This window comes from Dendrobates tinctorius, unplaced genomic scaffold (assembly GCF_039654945.1).
Source record: "Dendrobates tinctorius isolate UK_male_01 unplaced genomic scaffold, ASM3965494v1 ptg000059l, whole genome shotgun sequence".
Classification (NCBI taxonomy): domain Eukaryota; kingdom Metazoa; phylum Chordata; class Amphibia; order Anura; family Dendrobatidae; genus Dendrobates; species Dendrobates tinctorius.
In genome coordinates, this window is record NW_027361727.1 from 15778013 (window position 1) to 15796421 (window position 18409).

At 44.7% G+C, this 18409-nt stretch overlaps 1 protein-coding gene across 6 annotated transcripts in view; it reads right to left on the reverse strand.

The window, feature by feature from the left end:
* Positions 1–16838, reverse strand: part of SF1 (splicing factor 1) — a 33746-nt gene extending 16908 nt beyond the window's left edge. For 2 of the 6 annotated variants that reach the window (XM_073578448.1, XM_073578447.1), the window contains exons 1-4: positions 16492–16627; positions 12691–12816; positions 9347–9379; positions 2209–2284 (exon numbers count right to left, since the gene is read on the reverse strand). In XM_073578448.1, the coding sequence (XP_073434549.1) occupies positions 2209–2284; positions 9347–9379; positions 12691–12816; positions 16492–16540 (284 nt within the window). In that variant the 5' untranslated portion in view covers positions 16541–16627. Of the gene's footprint in view, positions 1–2208; positions 2285–9346; positions 9380–12690; positions 12819–16491; positions 16628–16702 lie in introns of those variants that run through there. The other 4 variants (XM_073578451.1, XM_073578450.1, XM_073578452.1 and 1 more) reach the window with 3 other exon arrangements.
* Positions 16839–18409: the final 1571 nt, after the last annotated feature.

Below are 18409 nucleotides of genomic sequence, written 5' to 3' on the forward strand. Positions count from 1 at the left end.
TATCACGTGAAACTTTGATAAATTTAGCTCTACACAAAGCCCATGATGACCAATTTCAGATTCGTGCAGAACCTGAACAAGTAGCTGATGAAGAATCTTAGTTATTGATTGTGCATGCACAGTGATAGTGTTCTGAACAGGTTATGGCACCCACTGAGTTCTTGAAAGGAGTCAAAGCAAGAACAGACACTTGGCACTGACAAGTAGTTCAGTGTACTTCCCCTCCTACTACTTTTCCATCCATCTCAGGCCTCTGAAGAGCTGTCAGCCAGGAAATAGAGTTGAGAGCTACAAAACAAGTAGGTGGGAAGATGCACTGAATGGCTCAGCCCAGTCAAGGGTGCACCTCGCGCCTGAGCTTGGTTTGTACCCTCATTCTGTGCCAACAGACTAACTTATGCAGCACTGCTCATTTCTTCATGAATTCTGGGCTACGTGGATAAGTCAGCGGTTTATAGACTAAAGTACTAATGAGCTGCCAATTACTGACAGTAACTTCTAAATGTCAGTTTTAATTTAAATTCCAGATTTTTTTTAATGAAAACATGCAATTTCACAATTTAATAAAATTTCCTTTAATCTGCACTTAGTTGGACTTGATGGGTGCTGGATTCTCATGAAACATTTGGGACAACCATAGAAAGGTATAAAACTATCTTGATGCGGTACAAAGCTGGAATCAAGTACTGTATTATCAGAATTTCTCATGAAAAAGAACCCAAATACTTTGTCTTCAAAATGCCTCATTGAAATGGTGAGACATTTTGAAGACAATCAGAAAAAAAGGCAGTCCATTCTGCAGGCACAATGTCAGAACAGGGGGAGCCGAGCAGATTGATACATAGTTTTGTGAGAAAAGATTCAGTATAACCTGTTTTTCCATCATTTATACCTCTGCCATTTTTGGGGTTTTCAGTCCAGTAGGTTTTCCTAGCAGTGTTTGGCAGCTGTGTACATAGAAACAGCTGTAAGTCAATGATCGGACCAGCCAACAGGACCAAAAATCCAACAAAACAGGTTTAAATGAAGAAAAAAAAAAATAGATATTGAAAACTATGCATTTACTAAGCTGCCACTTTACAAACATTGTGCCTGCAGACTGGACTGCATTTTTAAGATGACCTTTTAAAAAGGAATCTTGTCAAATTGATTCATAAGGCCCAAACCAGGGGCAGATTAACTTAGAGTACAGAAGGAATTTCAGACAGGTCTGCTTTTCTCTGAAACGCACCCGTGTTCAAGAAAACCGCTTGAAAAGATAGCCGGGGAGTATAGGGACTAGCCCGGCTTCTTCCTTGCTTCGAGCCAGGTGAAGCCGGGGAGTATAGGCACTAGCCCGGATTCTTGCTTGCTTCGCGCCAGGCGATTCACAAGTTTCTCCATATGTAAGGAGAAATGTCAATCACTTGGAAGGAAGCAAAGAGCAGCACTGGAATAGTCACATCTCTCTAAAGTCCCCAGTAGACTTCTCAAACTTTTTTTTTTTATGAATAGCCAGGGTGTTTCAGAGAATACCTGGCTGTGATAATGCACTCAGCATGAAATCAATTGACAGGTCCCTTTAATATGGACTTTTTACAGCGAGTCATTTGGTTGTAAAACATGAGTTTTTGTTCAGAGTTTTGGAAGAGAACCCATTGGGTTCAAAGTTTGCAAAGACAGCTTCATTTAACAAGAGGGTTGTCGAGGCGAGACAACATTCCTCTATGGTTGTGCAGATTTACCACGTTTTATCCTTTGGACTACAAAGTGAAATCTAGGAAAAATCTGCAGCATAAATTGACAGATATAGATTTGAAATCTGCAGAGCTATTCAATTTACGCCGCACATTTTCTCCACAACGTGTGAATGAGATTGTGTAACATCTTATCCGCTATCCTGGTGCTATGACACGGCAGAGCAGACAATTACCACATTCGTAACCCTAAAACTAAAACACCGTAGGCTACCCATGGAGAAATTAACCTCAATGTTATCAGGCCCTGTGCACACTTAGTTTGTAATTTTTCTATGACTATTCAACAGAAATCAGAAATGTAACATTTCTATGTTTGGAGAGCACAAGATAATTCCACTAAGTGAAAAAAATGGAAACCCTGCTCACATGCCATAGATCACAAACTATACAGATTACTATATTAACAAGCCCAAGAGAAGAAGAAACGGGTTACTGTCAGGTGACAAGCGAGCGGAGGGGGTATCCCAACCTGTCTTCTGGGTTAGGGGGTATTCCCAGGTCTCCCGTGCGAAGCTTGCGAGTCAGATCCTCAATTTGTAGTTGAACTGGAAGAAAGCAGGTTAGAAAACAAAAAGGAACGGGAGAAAATTGTTACAAAACCCAAAAAGGAGAAAAATCAAACCCATAACATTTCGATTCAATACAAGTTATGACCGGAAAAGAATGTGTTAAAAGTTGACAAATCTCATACATGGCTGTCAATTGGTTAGGGTTATTTTACCTGTTTCACACATTTAACCATAAACAGGAAATTCTCAACAGGATTGTTTTTTTTTTTTTGTTTTTTTTTTACCCCAATAGAACTAAAATTTGGTTAGTTACGCCCCAGGATATAAAGGGGGCTGTCATATAACAAGATCCATAACGAAAGACTATGCAGTGTAACATCTAGCGTAAGATCAATCCCAAACATATCTACAATTTGACTAAAACATTAGATATTACTAACTTCATAATAAGCAAATTGTAAGAATACCAACACCAGAAAATGTAATCATGTATCAGCCGGTAACAGAGTAAGGGCTCGCCATTCACACCAGCGGATAAGTGGTCAATGGGCTGCCTGTGCGCTCAACAGACGGCACAAATAACCAATGTGCTCGTGTACATCGTCTGGACAGATGGTAGGTAAAGACAAGAACTAGCTTGGTCCTGCACTTGTCTGCTATACTGATGTCACCGATCCAAGTTTGGTAAGGCCTTGCAGACCCGGCATAAATGAGATTGCCATTGGCCGAGCAAGTTCTCTCCCAAATGAACGTTAGGCTCGGCCAATCAGTCACACTGTAGCTTGGCGCCTTCATCAAATGTGATGTGAAGTTTTAATAAATTCCAACCCAATCTCTCCACCCCGACGTTATCTTTCGGGTGAGGAGTTTGGAGACCGCCAAGCTCAGTTTGCCAGATCCAACGTTATTCTAGTGTGTACAGGATGTTGAAAGATAGCCGATATCACCAGATGGGTGGGGGTCTGCCCGCTTAGCACTTTGCCAATTATTAGAGTTGAGCAAATTTTTCAAAATCTGGTTCCGGTTACAATCGGAGGGAAATATTGTATTTGCAATATTCGCCAATCACAGACAAAGGTCATTGGAGTCAATGGGAGTAAAATGACCGAATATGTTCGGAATCGATCGTCAAATTCGGTACGAATGGGGTACCAATATGTCACAAATATGTCAAATTCAGATACGGCAACCTATTCCGAACCGATTCGCTTAACTCTGGTCATCATTACCGGTGGTCACTTTTGTCCCCACCTGAATTGAGCAGCAGTGCTCAAGCGGCTACTGTCCATCTCCAGGATCCTATGTCAATATGTAGCCGGTGTAATATTAGCAAATAACTCCAGTTAAAAAAGTAGTTTAGTTTTTCATTAGCCATGTCACTTACCCCATGTGCAGAGCACTACAGTAGCTTTAGGTATCCATGGATAGGATCATTAACAACTGTCACTGAGTGGTCATTAGTATGGATACCTAAGCTACTGCAATGTCCTGCAGATGGATTAAGCGACATGGCTAATCAGAACTGTACTACATTTCTAACTGGAGGTATTATTATAACACCTACTGCATATTGGGATAGGATATTTGACATGGCAACTCTCATTAAATTATGAAACTGCAAGAGAAAGTAAAATTGTTCTCACTTCGTCCCATAGTGAGTGAGTGACGGAGGTCAAGCATGCCCCTTTCGGCTGCGCGGCGAAGTTCTGATCAGTTGGAACGCCCCAAATCTCCTGTGGATGGGTAGAACTTCTTGCAACTGGAATACCATAAGTCTAAATACAGCTGCATCTGAATAAGGCAACCTTTTATTCAAACCAAGTACCTCCTACAATTGCGGCTGCTCCACCGATTCTGGAACAGTTTTGCATTCCTTGTCTTCGTGCTTTAATGTTATCCCCCCCCAGTAATAAATATGCACATTTTCCATTAACAGGGCATATATTGCCGAATTTCTGCGGGCGACTGCCTTTTCCTACTCTGACCGATCAAAACACCATCCAGAGCAGTTTTGTGGTATACACCCAGGTGGTTAAAGGGAACAGTTGCATCTTTATATCTGGGTTAGGCTAGTTTCACACTAGCGTTTGGAGGCGCAGCGCACGCTCATTGTGAAGCTCTGCCCCCTCCGGTCAGCTCCGCCTATGGGCGCATGACGCTGCATGCGACCTGCATACCCTATCTTTAGCATTGGGTACGCAGGCCGTGCGCAGGCATGATTGTCAGCGCATGCGTCCTTTAGATGGTGCGCCAGCTGCACCAAAATGCAACACAATGCGTTTGGCGCAGGTCGGCGCACCGTCAAAAGGACGCATGCGCCGGCAAAATCATACCTGCGCACGGCCTGTGTACCCAATGCTAAAGATAGGGTATGCAGGTCGCATGCAGCGTCATGTGCCCATAGGCGGAGCTGACCGGAGGAAGCGCGGCAGGGGGCGGAGCTTCACGCAGAGCATGCGCTGCGCCTCCAAATGCTAGTGTGAAACTAGCCTTAGTTACTTAATTTTGGAATGGAGGAGTACGGAAAGAAAAAAAACAAACTCTTCCAGAACCAGCAGAGCAGCGCCAATTGGAGAGGTTCTTTGCTTCAATAAAAAAAAAAAAAAAATCAAATGAAAAGTTATTTTTGTATATTATCTTGACATGGTTCAATGATGGTTAAAGACTAAAATGTGAAAAAATAGATGGCAAAAAAATGATAGCTACACAACAGGAAGTGTCCGCCTATTCAGAGGGAAAACGGCAAGATTTTGATGCTTTTTTGCCTACACACATACTGTACATACACATTCAATACATACTTGTACTGAGCAGCATGAAGCAGAGGGCAGAAAAATAATTTCCGGTGAGTTGTCACTTAGTGGACTTCTTACTGCGGTTTTGATAAAATCCCTATTTAGATGCGGCAGATCTAGCAGTTCTCTGAAAGCTGAGCCCTGTATAACCCCTGCCCACAGCACTGATTGGCAGCTTTCTGTGTGCACTGTGCATAGGTGGAAAGCTGCCAACTAGTGGTTGTGGGTAGGGTTATACAGAGATCATGAATATGGAGGACTACACGGCAGCAAGTTTATTAGTTATATCAGTGAATATTGGATTGATAAAAACAGAGTGCGACTGTGGCTTCTTACATAGTCACTTGCAAAAGTTTATAAGGATCAAAAAACCCTTTAAGGCCTACTGACTTTAAAACTTGAGCAGAAGGAAAAGCTGAACCCGAAGTGATCAGCAGATCACTGTGCCAACTTCTTCTCGAAAAAGGTTTGTTTTCAGACGACAACCTCTAAGGTGGTGTGTAATAAGGGTTCCCCCATGAAGGGGCTTTGTCTCGTGTTTTTTGTTCAGGAGCACCGGTCCCCCCTGTCCTGCTTGGAATGGGTCAGTGTGCACCTGAAGACTTGGGGACTGTTCAAGTCAAAGGCATGGCTGAACTGCTGGCTAAAATTATACAGGTCTATAAAAAAAAAAAAAAAAAAATAGATAGATATATATTTTTTTATAATCCTCGCAGGTGACTTTGTACTTTTCTGAATCATCTTTTTGGACTGATTTCAAAAATATATACAGTTTCTGTAGCACATATAGTTTGCAGGGAGCAGCATCATCATTATAAGGTATAGGAAACATACTGGTGACATTAAGAAAACAGTAATCTACATATCAGAAAAAAAAGTTTTTATTTAACCAAAATAATTTCACATGCAAAATAGAAACCAAAATCTGAGCAGAAATTAAGTGTTTGACAGACTGTTGATACAATTTTTCAGGGTTGTCCCTATATAAAATCCAACACTCTTCTGCCATCCTTGAGTCATTCCAAAAACCCTGGCAGTGGTGCTCCATTATGTCAACGTCCTGGTGAAACCGCTCGCCTTGTTCATCGCTTACATCCCCAAGATTTTGAGGGAAGAAATCTAAATGTGAATGCAAAAAGTGCATTTTCAGAGACCTGCGACATCCAAGACACTGGTATGCATTCAGCAGCTCCTCCACACCTTCAACATATTCTGGAGATTTTTGTTTTCCTGAGAAGTTTTCACAGATCCACTTGAAGCTTTTCCAAGATCTCAATCCCTTATCATTTCGAGTTCCTTCAGACACATCATCTCTCATAAGCTCTCTGATCTGAGGACCAACAAATCCCCCTTCCTTCAGCTTTGCTGGTGAAATGCTGGAGAATTCCAGTGAAATGGACTGGAACCCTTGTGCATTTGTCTTTGCCGTGGCTTTCACAAACTTTTTAATCAATCCCGACTTTATATGTAGTGGCGGAAGAAAGGTTTTTGTTGGAGCAACTAAAGGATTATCCTGAACATTGTCTCCACTTGGAACATCGATGTTTCTCTGTCCCCAGTCATGACAGACATAATGTTCTACTGTATTTCTACTGTCCCATAAACACAAGCAACTTTTTTTTGTGAAAAAAAACTGCATTCCCATTAGGCTATGTGCACACGTTGCGGATTCTACTGCAGATCCGCAGCGGATTTGGCCCTGCGGATTCTGCTGCGGTATACAATACCATTCTAATCTATTTAAAACAAACGCTGCGCTTTTTCCGCGCAGATAAATCCACAGCATGTCAATTCTTTGTGCAGAATCCGCCGCGTTTTTACACCTGCTCCATTATAGAAATCCGCAGGTGTAAAGACGCAGGGGAAATCCGCACGAAATCTGCACTAAATCCGCATGTTTAGTAAAGCGTTCCGGCTGCTCCATCAGGTACATACTCATCTTGACTTGAGGTCCCTATGTCTTCGCCAGTAGCTTCAGCTCCATAGTCTTCGTATTCTACTTCATCCAATGCAGACAACGGTGGTACAGGAACTGGCAAGGTGCCATCGTGTGGAACTGGCCTAATCGCAGATTCAGGTTCAGGGTAATTAATCTTATGCTTGTCCTTTGTAGAAAAGCCCTCCAGTGTGACAAAAGTAGCAGTCATCACTATGAATGTTGGGTTCTCTCCAAATCATGGGAACAGCTTAGTGGCGTCACCACTTTCCTCATATTCAACCAGTCACGAAGACCATTTGAACAACTTGAGCGTATCACATGAGGGGCCCAGATTTTGTCTTGATCACCAAGTAAACACAAAGTCCATCCGGTACATCTTTTTAATATCATAAGTGATTGAACGTACTTTGCCTTTTGGTGTAACCAAGAGCCACACACATAGCAGAATCTGGTCGGATGACTGATACACGGTCAGGGCATTTTTCTCCTTTAAATCAGATCAGACAATAGAGTAAGTTCAGGTCAATGGTGGTGACAAACAAAAATGTGATGAGCCGACCGACTATCTGTAGATATTTCCCCAGAGATGACAGAGGCAGCTTGTATTTAGAACTGATGTTACTGGAGGTGATCTGGTAGATAACTATATACAGTGGTGAGGTACACGGGTCAGCCTGTTCCTTACAGATGAACGTTTGCAGACAGGGAGTCTCAGTGAGCTGCTTTCAGGTTCTCTCTCTGTGGAGACCCTCACTAAGTTACACCTCAGTGGCGGAGGGGTTTTCTTCCCTCTGAGGTGACTTGCCCTCCCAGAAATGCAGTGAAAATCCTCTCACAATGGCGGCGGCCCGCTGCCTTCCCTTCTATCTCCCGGTGGCAGGACGTAGATCCCTGTAGAGACCTGTCTCCTGCCAGAGTCTATATACTTGGTAGGGAATGTGGATTAAATCCGCGCTGCTGTAATAAGGTTCCAGATGATAGAATTATACAGTGGTTTATTCAACGCGTTTCAAGGCTCCAATGGCCCTTTCTTCAGGAGTAACCACATGATGTTGTATGTGGTAATTCCTGAAGGGACCACTGGAGCCTTGAAATGCGTTGAATAAACCACTGTATAATTCTATCATCTGGAACCTTATTACGGCAGCGCGGATTTAATCCACATTCCCTACCAAGTATATTGCTTCATTTGGTCGGTGACCGGCCTGTGGATCTGCAGCAGCCGAAATCTTTGCAAGCCTGCATTCATTTTCACCAGGTGAGCGACTTTCTTGGTGATTCCTCTCTCTGTTTTGTGAGATCAGACCCTATTTTACGCTTTGTGTCTCCCCTCCTCTTTCAAATACTGCCAGAGCCTCACATACCAGTCCTTGCTGCCGTCACCACCCTTTTCTGACTGACTCACATCTTACCGCCTCAACAGTTAGCTCCTCCCCATAACATGTGACTTTCCGAAAACAAGTTATTGTCTGACTGCACTGTCAATGCTCCTTCCCATAAAACTCACAAACCTTTACTGATGTTGTCCCTGTAAGAAAATTCACAATTAAGACAAGAAATAGGAACAACTTAGGATAAACCAAACACATTGAAAATGTAGAAATAACGTAATAAAAATACTCCTATCTCAAACTTTATGTGATAGGGCAAAACTAAGCATACTTTTGGAATGAGCACATCAAACTCCATAAAATAGACATATCTTTGCTGATGATTTTTTTGTGTGGACCAGTGGCAGAGGCAGCTTTGCAGCATCCGAGGATCTCAGGGTGATTACAGCAGGCCGGTCCCATTCAGCTCCAGAGAAGCACTTGTAAGTATTAAAAGGAGATGTTCACTACTAGGACAACTCCTTCTCAGTCTGAGTGTTTGCACCCCCCCTCCCCATTAAGGCCCCTTTCACATATCAGTTTTTTGCTATCAGTCGCAATCCGTCAAATTTTGATAAAAATGGATCCGGCGACTGATGCCACTGAATCTTTTTCTCATAGACTTGTATTAGCGACCGAAGGCCGCACGCTTCATCCGTCGTTCGACGGATCCGTCGGAAATTCTTTGTCCGTCGGCCAGAGACAAAGGACAGATTATTGCTAGAATGGGATCCTATGGGTGACGGTTCCGTCCAACAAATGACGGAATCCGGCGACGTATTCAGTTTGTTTGTTTTTTTTAACTGCGCATGCGCCGACACTGTGCCTGTATGGTGTGTGCGGCAGGCCTGTGCGGGGGTCTGTGCATGCAGGCATCGTCCGATGGGACTACAATTCACATTGGGCGATTACTGCTATAGTGATTGACACATTAGCCAGTGATGATCATCCGGCTAATGTGTAAAAAATATACACATATATCGTTCATACTCACTATATTCTGCTAATCCCCGAAGCCATTGATCACCTGAAAAAAAAAAAAATAATAAACAAAACACTATACTCCCTGTGTGCGACGTAATCCGATTAATACGATTGTCCCACGACGATCTCACGTGGAGAGCTGTCACATCAGCTGATGCGACCACTCTCCAGGGGCTCCAGTGATACTATAACGGAGATAATCCTCCGCATTGTATCACTCCGCCGACAGGTCACCTGTCACTTTGCGGCACTACAGCGTGAAAATTTTCTCACTCTAGTGTCGTAAAGCGAGCGGTTCATCTCCGATGACACACTGGAGGGTTATCTCCGGTCAGTGTGTCATCGCAGGCCTATAGAGGTCACAACTGCTGTGACAGCTCTATAGGGGAGATCGTCGTGGGACAATCGTTATTAATGGGATTACGTCAGACGGAGTATATTGTTGGTTTTTCTTTATTTTTTTTGCAGGTGATCGATTGCTAGGATCTGGGCGTGCAATAAAAATTATGAAAAAATGTGTTGTGTGTTATTTCATTAAAATACTTTATTCTTAGGCGTGTGGGTTTTTTTTTAACCCTTTATTAATATAAGATTAATAATGGATAGGCGTCTTATTGATGCCTCTCCATTAACTGGACTTAATGCCACCTTACATTAACAAGGTGACATTAATCCCCTATTACCCCATATGGCAACGCTACACGGCAGCGGGAAGAGAGGGGCTAAGTGCCAGAATTGGCGCATCTTAGAGAAGCGCCATTTGTGGGGCGGCTGCGGGCTGGTAATATCCATGACCCCTTCCTAGGCTATGAATATTAGCCCGCAGCTGTCTGCGTAGCCGTTCTGGCTATAAAATATAGGGGGGTGCAATATCCATGACCCCTTCCCAAGCTATGAATATTAGCCCGTAGCTGTCTGCGTAGCCGTTCTGGCTATAAAATATAGGAAGGTGCAATATCCATGACCCCTTCCTAAGCTATGATTATTAGCCCGTAGCTGTCTGCGTAGCCGTTCTGGCTATAAAATATAGGGGGGGGGGGTGCAATATCCATGACCCCTTCCTAGGCTATGAATATTAGCCCGCAGCTGTCAGCGTAGCCGTTCTGGCTATAAAATATAGGGGGACCCCACGTCATTTTTTGGGTCCCCCTATTTTAATAGCTAGTAAAGGCTATGCAGACAGCTGCGGGCTAATATTCATAGCCTAGGAAGGGGTCATGGATATTACCCCACTCCCAGGCTACAAATATTGGCCCCCGGCTTTCCCCCTCTGGCGAAGAAAATTGTGCTGGAGCCCACGTAGTTTTTCTTTTTTTAAAAAAATATTGTTCATTAATAAACATCGGCCTTGCTATTATCTATCTATCTATATATAGATATATCAAAGGTTAGATACAGTATATCTATGGATATATCTATTTATGGATATCTATCTAGCCATAGATATATGGATATATCCATATCTATGTATTCTATCTATCCGATATCGATCTGTCTATCTGTGGGAGTTTTTAAAAACGGACCCGTGAAAAAAAAAAACGGAAGAAATGGATGAAGAGACGGATGCGACGGATCAGTATTTTTGACGGATCTGGCTAGCATATCCAGCAAAAAACGGTTCCGTTGCATCAGGTTTTCACAACCTGCGACCATCCATCGATCCGATGGATTTTGACTGACGCCAAAAAACTGATGTGAAAGCAGCCTAAGATTAAAACCCTTATTAATCACCTCCGGTACTGTTCCAGCAGTGCAGACTTGCTCTGCTGAGGCTCATGTCCGGTTGTTGCGGCGCAAGAGGCTAATCAGCGCTGGCTTCACCACCCCCGCCATTGGAAGCATAAATAGTCAATAGGTAGTGAGCAGCCAGCCACAGTCCTAACTTCCTCTTGATTATTTATGCATCAGCAGGCGGAGGCAGTGAAGCCGGCGCTGATTGAGCTGTGGGCTCCACGTGAGCGTCGGCAGAGCAATTCTAGTCCCGCTGGAGAGGAGTATAAGAAATGTTATATATGCGAGGAAAATGATCAGATTGAGAAGGGGTCCTAGTAGCAGACAACTCTTAGGGTATGTGCACATGCTGCGGATTCCGCTGCGTTTCCGCAGCGGTTTTGGCCGCTGCGGACCCGCAGCAGTTTTAGCTGCGGTGTACAGTATCATTCAAATCAATGGCAACAAAAAAACGCTGTGTAGACGTTGCGGAAAAATCCGCGCGGATTTGCTGCGGTTTTGAAACCGCAGAAAGAAGTGACATGTCAATTCTTTCTGCGGAATCCGCAGCGGGTTCCTATCTCCACCATTGTGTAGATGGTGAATCCGCAGGACCAAACCGCAGATAATCCGCAGGTCTTTTGACCTGCGGTTTAGCTGCGGTTTTTGCAAAATCCGTGCGGATTAATCCGCAGCGGATTCCGCAGCGTCTGCACACACCCTTAAAGGAAATCGCTTGCAATCTCAGACTACAGAATTATTGAGAATGGAAGCAGTAAATTGTAAAGTTGCTTGTCTTAACAAGCACTTTTAGGCTAAGTGCACACGTAGCAGAAAATTTCTGCTGAAAAACCTGACTCCCTTCCCAGAAACCGCGCGATTTTTTCTGCACGTTTTCCGTGCAGAAAATGTGCGGGTTTTATGCATTTTTCCCCGCGCGGTTTCAAGACGCATAGAAATAGCCAGAAACGCGGAAAAATCCACGAAATTAGTGAGCATGATGAGTTTTTTTTTACTGCAAAGCAGTTTTTTCGCGCTAAAAAAAACGCATCAGTATGCACAAAGTGCAAAACGCATAGAAATGAATGGGAAGCTTATTTTTAGCGGTTTTATAGGAAAATCCGCTAAAAAAACAGTGTGTGAACACAGCGTAACTCATTTAAAAAGATGAGACAACCCCTATGAAGTCTAAAGGGAAGAGCAGCAGCTAAGAGTGCTCAGATCCGTAACATTATTTAGTACATGGTCGGCAATTCACTTGATGACTACTTGCATGGTACCTTTACTACACAGAAATCTATTTAATTTCTCCAGAGTTTTTGCTAATTATCAAGTTATAGCAATATATGATAACCGTTCTGGTGTTGGATTCTAGTTTAACATGACATTTGCCTTCATATTCTCATTGACCAACTTCAATAATAGTAAATTAAACGTGTGTGCTGTCAAACAATCAAGAAACAACAAGGTATCACTTTATAAAAAAACAAAAAACAAAAACACAACATTTGGTTACCAAAATAAAACCTGTTCTTTAATATGATTATGTTTATGAGAATATCTGAAAACTAAACACTAAAACAATTGTCATAAAGATTAACACTTTGAAAACCAAACAAGGTGAAAGAGGAAACCTGACATTACCTATATATGCTCTCTCCTGTTCACGACTGAGCCCTGGCGGTATTACTGTTGGCATCCCGGGAATGATAGTCTTTTGGTCTGGAGTTTCATCGTTCCAGCGACTGCGTTTTCGTTTCCGAGAAAAGTCTGGAAAGACAAAAGAGGTTTTACTATTTTTCTCCAGATTGCAACCAAAATACATATAGTGTAGTTACAAAGCAGCCTGTACTTGATTTACATGAGCACAGACAACAGAAAATACAGGGAAAAAAAACACTTGAAAAAAAGGAAATGTAGCGGTCAGAGTCATTAATTTCATGATGTGGGGTAAATAGTTAAGTCTTAAAAGGAGTTGTCCAGCTTTAGGCTTATGAAGATTCTCCTGCACATGTGACTTGCATACATGTGGTCATGTACAGACTAGATGGACTTCAACTTGATGTTAGACATGTTCCAGTAGAATCCCCATTAGGTGCTGCCCTCTACAGAATTTGGGCCTTGTGCCGACTAGATGGACACAAGCTCGCTCAGTGCAAGCGTATTGAGTGAGGCCGCATACAGTCTAGTCGGAATGTGGCCGGAAGTATGTAAATCACATACTTGCAGTCACATCACCGCCCGCTCCTGCTTCCCATGGGGGAAACTGATTGAGAAGGGGCTGTATGAATAGTGACCAACCCCTTTAAGGCATGTTTCACACTTCAGTTTTTGTCCATCAGTCAAGATCCGCCGTTTTGCAAAAAAAACAGATCAGCTATTTTGTTTGACGGATCCGTTTTTTCCCCCCATTGAGTTGCATTACCAGCGGATCTTGACGGACGGCCATCCATTGGATCCGTTTTTTTGCGGATCCGCTAAAATTTTGCCGTCCGCCGACATGCCTGGACGGAGCATGTAACGTTTTTTCGGGCGGCAGGATCCACACTTCACACGCCCGAAAGACTTCGTTCAGCCTGAAATTTAACCCTAAAGTCTGTTCTGGCGCCTGGAAAAAAAAAATAAAAAAAATTCTCTCTCTCTTTGGGGGCTGGCCAATTGGATCTAAGCATGCCCAGACTTAAAAAACTGGATCCGTCTTTTTCCGGATCCGGCGCCCATAGACTTCCATTGTGGCAAAAAGCTGGAAGCGCCGGATCGGTGCTGTCCGTTGTGCCGCAGACAAAAAACGTTACTAGAGACATTTTTTTCCAGACGCCGGAATCAAAATGTTTGCCAGATCCTGCGAAAACCGGAAGAAACGGAAGGCTATGCGCCTTGTCAGCATCTAAGGCTACTTTCACACTTCAGGTTTCTGCCGTCAGTTAAAAACCGGCAGAGTGTGCAAAAACGGTTCCGTTTCATTGCTGCAACAACCTGATGTAAATGGATCCGTTTTTTGGACGGATACAGCGCACTATAAATTTAAAGAGATTTTTCCGCCGCTTCCAGGGTTAACAATCATGCCAGAGGAAATTTGACAAGCATGTGCAGTGGAAAAAAAGCGGACCGGCACAGGAAAAAACGTTGCATGGAACGTTTTTCATGGCGCCGCACCGTCACTTTTTGACGTATCTGGCAAAAGCCGACGCGCCACGTATCCATGCGGCACTAATGTATGTCAATGGGGAAAAACCCAGATCCGGCACCACATTTAGCCGGATGCGGTTTTGCAAATTTTCGCTGCAGGGCGCCGGATTCAAAAAGCCGGAAGTGTAAAAGTAGCCCAACGCCAACAGCTGCACAGGAGATAGGCGGTACAGGGACACAACAGGGGGTTGATGGACAGCTGGGAGGCGGCTTAAACAGAGGGACACTCCATACCTCTGTGACAGAATGCAGGTATGAGGACCTATTTATAAAAGTCTATATTTTGGCGTTAATGGGGGTCAGAAACAGAAGAGCCACCCTCACAGAATGCAGCCTTAGTGCTGCTGAAGGTGGCTCTTTTCGTTAAAAACGTCCTGGGGGGTGGCAGGTTCCCTTTAATGGCCACAATCGGCAAATGTAAACTTCACAAGTAGTAATAGCGTGCAATAATCCTTATTTTTATATAGCGCTAACATATTCCGCAGCGCTTTACAGTTTGCACACATTACCATCACTGTCCCCGATGGGGCTCACAATCTAAATTCCCTATCAGTATGTCTTTGGAATGTGGGAGGAAACCGGAGAACCCGGAGGAAACCCACGCAAACACGGGGAGAATATACAAACTCCTTGCAGATGTTGGCCTTTGAAACCAGGACTCCAGCACTTCAAGGCTCCAGTGTTGATGCTGACATGCCAGGCTTGGCATGTCACTCTCCACAAAAACGTTACCTCTCTGATCCCGATAAGATGCCTCTTACCCAGCCAAATCAGATCTCACACTTTGCACTGAGGAGGGGGCAGCAACTCGAAACCGCGCATCTGCAAATTGAGATTCTGGTTTGGCTTTTATCCTAAGTCATGTCCGCAAGACGCATTCAGGGTCGATATTTACTTTTAGGATATTTCCAATAGGTGACACGAGTCCTATACCTCCTTCCTCTCTGAAGAAGCGTTTTGCAATTGCAGGGTTGACATTTCGATCCTGGTTTTAGTTCTTCACGCTCCAACAAATATGTGAGCACTGCAGACAATCACTGCTTGCAGTGATTCCTTCAGTGGCATCACTACATCACCGCTACAGACAGTGTCTTGTCTGCAGCATTCACATCTCACATACATGTTAAGACGAGGAAGAGTCATCCTGGGACTGGCAAATTTAATTTTATAGCATGTCTGGATAATATAGTTGATTCAAACCGATTCACAGGACTCGCATCAATTTGGGCCGTCAAATATGAGCACCAACCTCAGCATCTGCAGTTCTTGGTTGTCCGGCCTGGCGCGACAAGCATGCGTCACGCCACAACGACGGAAGAGAAAAGGAGCTGCAGATACCAAGAGGTAACAAGAGGCCCTGACACCAGATCACTAATTGGAGAGCTTTCGCACCACATTTAGTTACACGTTTTGTGGCCCAGTCGGGGCATATGTTTAAGTCCCCTGCAAACGGGATTCGGGCATATGCACTGATGGGGTCATAGACTATGAGGGCATTATATCAGGAATTGCTGCGGACTGGACGCTGCGTCCAGATCTTACAGCATAGTGGAGGGGATTTCATGAAATCCCGTCTCCACTATGTGTGCAGGGCTGCAACCGGCAGCCCTGCGTATCCGGACATGTGGTGTCTTCATAGACCGCAGCATGCCTGTTTACCTCGCGGCGACGCTCCGTCCTATAACAGTAACAGTCCTATATAGGGTGCGGCGACTCCGGATGCGTCAATGAACACATCTGGAATCACCGCGCGTACAGAGGGGGGCAGCGATTTGGGCGGAGCGGGGTTTCCGCTCCATCCAAAGCGTCGACAGAACGGCCCGTGGAGACATACCCCAATGGTGCCGGGGGAGCGAGCGTGGGCACTCACGTGCATCATCATTGGGCATAGACGCCTACAGAAGACAGGCGGACAGTCCACTATGCTCAGTGCCCGCGTCCGGGAGACGTACACGCCTGAAGACGACACACGACAGAGCGCACATTGTCAGCGCCATGGTTTCCTATGGGGGAATGCTCGGAATCTCATATTGCAGGGGGTCCGGACGGGAGGGCCACTACGCGTGCAACCCTACACCCAATGTGTAAGCCCCCCATCCCCCAAAGCGGCTGGAATGGGTCCAGTGAATGGATTTGTGCCACCGTACGGACCGAAACGACGCAAAACCTCAAGTTACACCACAAACACCAATCCACTGCACCATGGCTGCCTGGACGCCGGTAAAGATGGCCCCTACTCATCTTTCATAGCGTTACCATGACGACAACGAAACCCCTCATAACAGCACGCAAGGTGAACAGCCATGCTATGAAGACGCGCACACGTCCGGACACAGGGCTACCATGAGGCCTATGCCTGGTCACACAATGAGCAGCACACGTGCAGGCTTCACTGCTGAGCCCGCCTGCAGCCGCCATTACTAGCAGCTGCAGGAAAGGCCGTGCACGCTAGGCCTCTCTCACTTACCCATTTTGCGGCCACGACCGGTCACAACCGCCTCAACAGCTCTCTTTCTCCAAGATGACTGCTGCGTAGTGATGTGTCGTTCGCGAACGATCCGATACAAAGAGCCGGCTCCCTGCTGTGAACGAAATGAGCCGGCTCCCTGCTGTGAACGAAATGAGCCGGCTCTGCAGGGTGAAGGAGCCGGTTTTTTTTTTTTTTGGTTTTTTTTCTGGCGTCTGAAAGCACTGAATTCTGACTGTGACTCATCTGGGGGGAGGAGCTGTGAAGAAATGCAGGGGAGTTAGGCTACTTTCACACATCAGGTTTTCGGCGTCAGGCGCGATCCGGCAAATGTTTCGTAAAACCGGATGTGACGGATCCGGTTTTCTGCCGGATCCGTCTTTTTCTGGACAGACAAAACCGGATCCGTCTCATCCGGTTCATCCGTTTTTCTATCCGTTTTTCGACGGATTACGCCGGATCCGGTTTTTAAAAACACCCCTTGTGGCCTTCCGAACGGGATTGGCTACTGGAAAACTATATATAGCGTGTTCCTACAGCCCTTCTTTGACAGGTTGTAGAGGAGAAAGTGCAGGTTGGAGAGAAGAGCAAGTTACTGGCGAAGATGGATGTTGTCATTGGAAATATTTTGAAGAATTTGGCGGATTTTACAGCGGAGGCGAATCGTTTGAGGGTGATTGTTCTGGAGAAGGAGAGAGCGAGACAGCAGCGCATCAGGCATCGTAGACGACGTTTGTGGATACACCCCATCACAGCCAAGAGAATGACGCGTGGGGTCTATTCTACACTCTGCATGGACCTTCAACGAAACCCGGATACATTTTTTGGATATGTTCGGATGAAAATGGAGAATTTTGATTACTTGGTGGAGCGCATTGCACACCTCATAAGAAAAGCGGACACCTATTGCCGCTTCTCTGTTTCACCCGCAGAGCGTCTGATGGTGACTTTAAGGTAAGCCACATTTATTGGATGTGCTCGCATCAGAGCACACTTTCACTGCAATCTTGTTGGTGGTAGTTTGTATCTCCAAGTGTTATAGGTCAGTTTTGGTATGTAATGCTGTGATTTTAAACTAATTTATTGTTTTTTAATTCCCCACAGATTTCTTGCAACTGGAGAATCCCTTTCGTCACTGCATTTCCAGTACAGACTCGGGATTTCCACCATATCTGGAATAGTGAAGTACACATGCCGTGCACTGTGGGACTCCTAGCTGAAGAGTTTTTACCAGAGCCCACAACAGAGAGGTGGATTGAAATTTCAGAAAAGTTTCAACAGATATGTCAGTTTCCAAACTGCTTGGGCGCTGTGGACGGGAAACATATCCGCATTGTAAAGCCAGCCGGATCGGGATCGGAATATTTCAATTACAAGAAATATTTTTCAATTGTCCTCATGGCCATCGCTGACGCGGAATACAAATTTATTGCGGTTGATATTGGGGCCTATGGCCGCTCCAATGACTCTCAAGTTTTCAAACTGTCTGCCATGGGGCGTAAACTGTATGGAAACACCTTCCAGTTCCCACCACCTAGACCGCTGCCGCAAACATCTGGTCCACCTATGCCATTTGTCTGTGTAGGGGATGAAGCCTTCCAGCTGTCAGAACACCTTTTGAAACCGTACTCTAGCAGAGGATTGACAAGAACAAAACGCATTTTTAATTACCGCCTCACAAGAGCAAGAAGAATGGTAGAATGTACC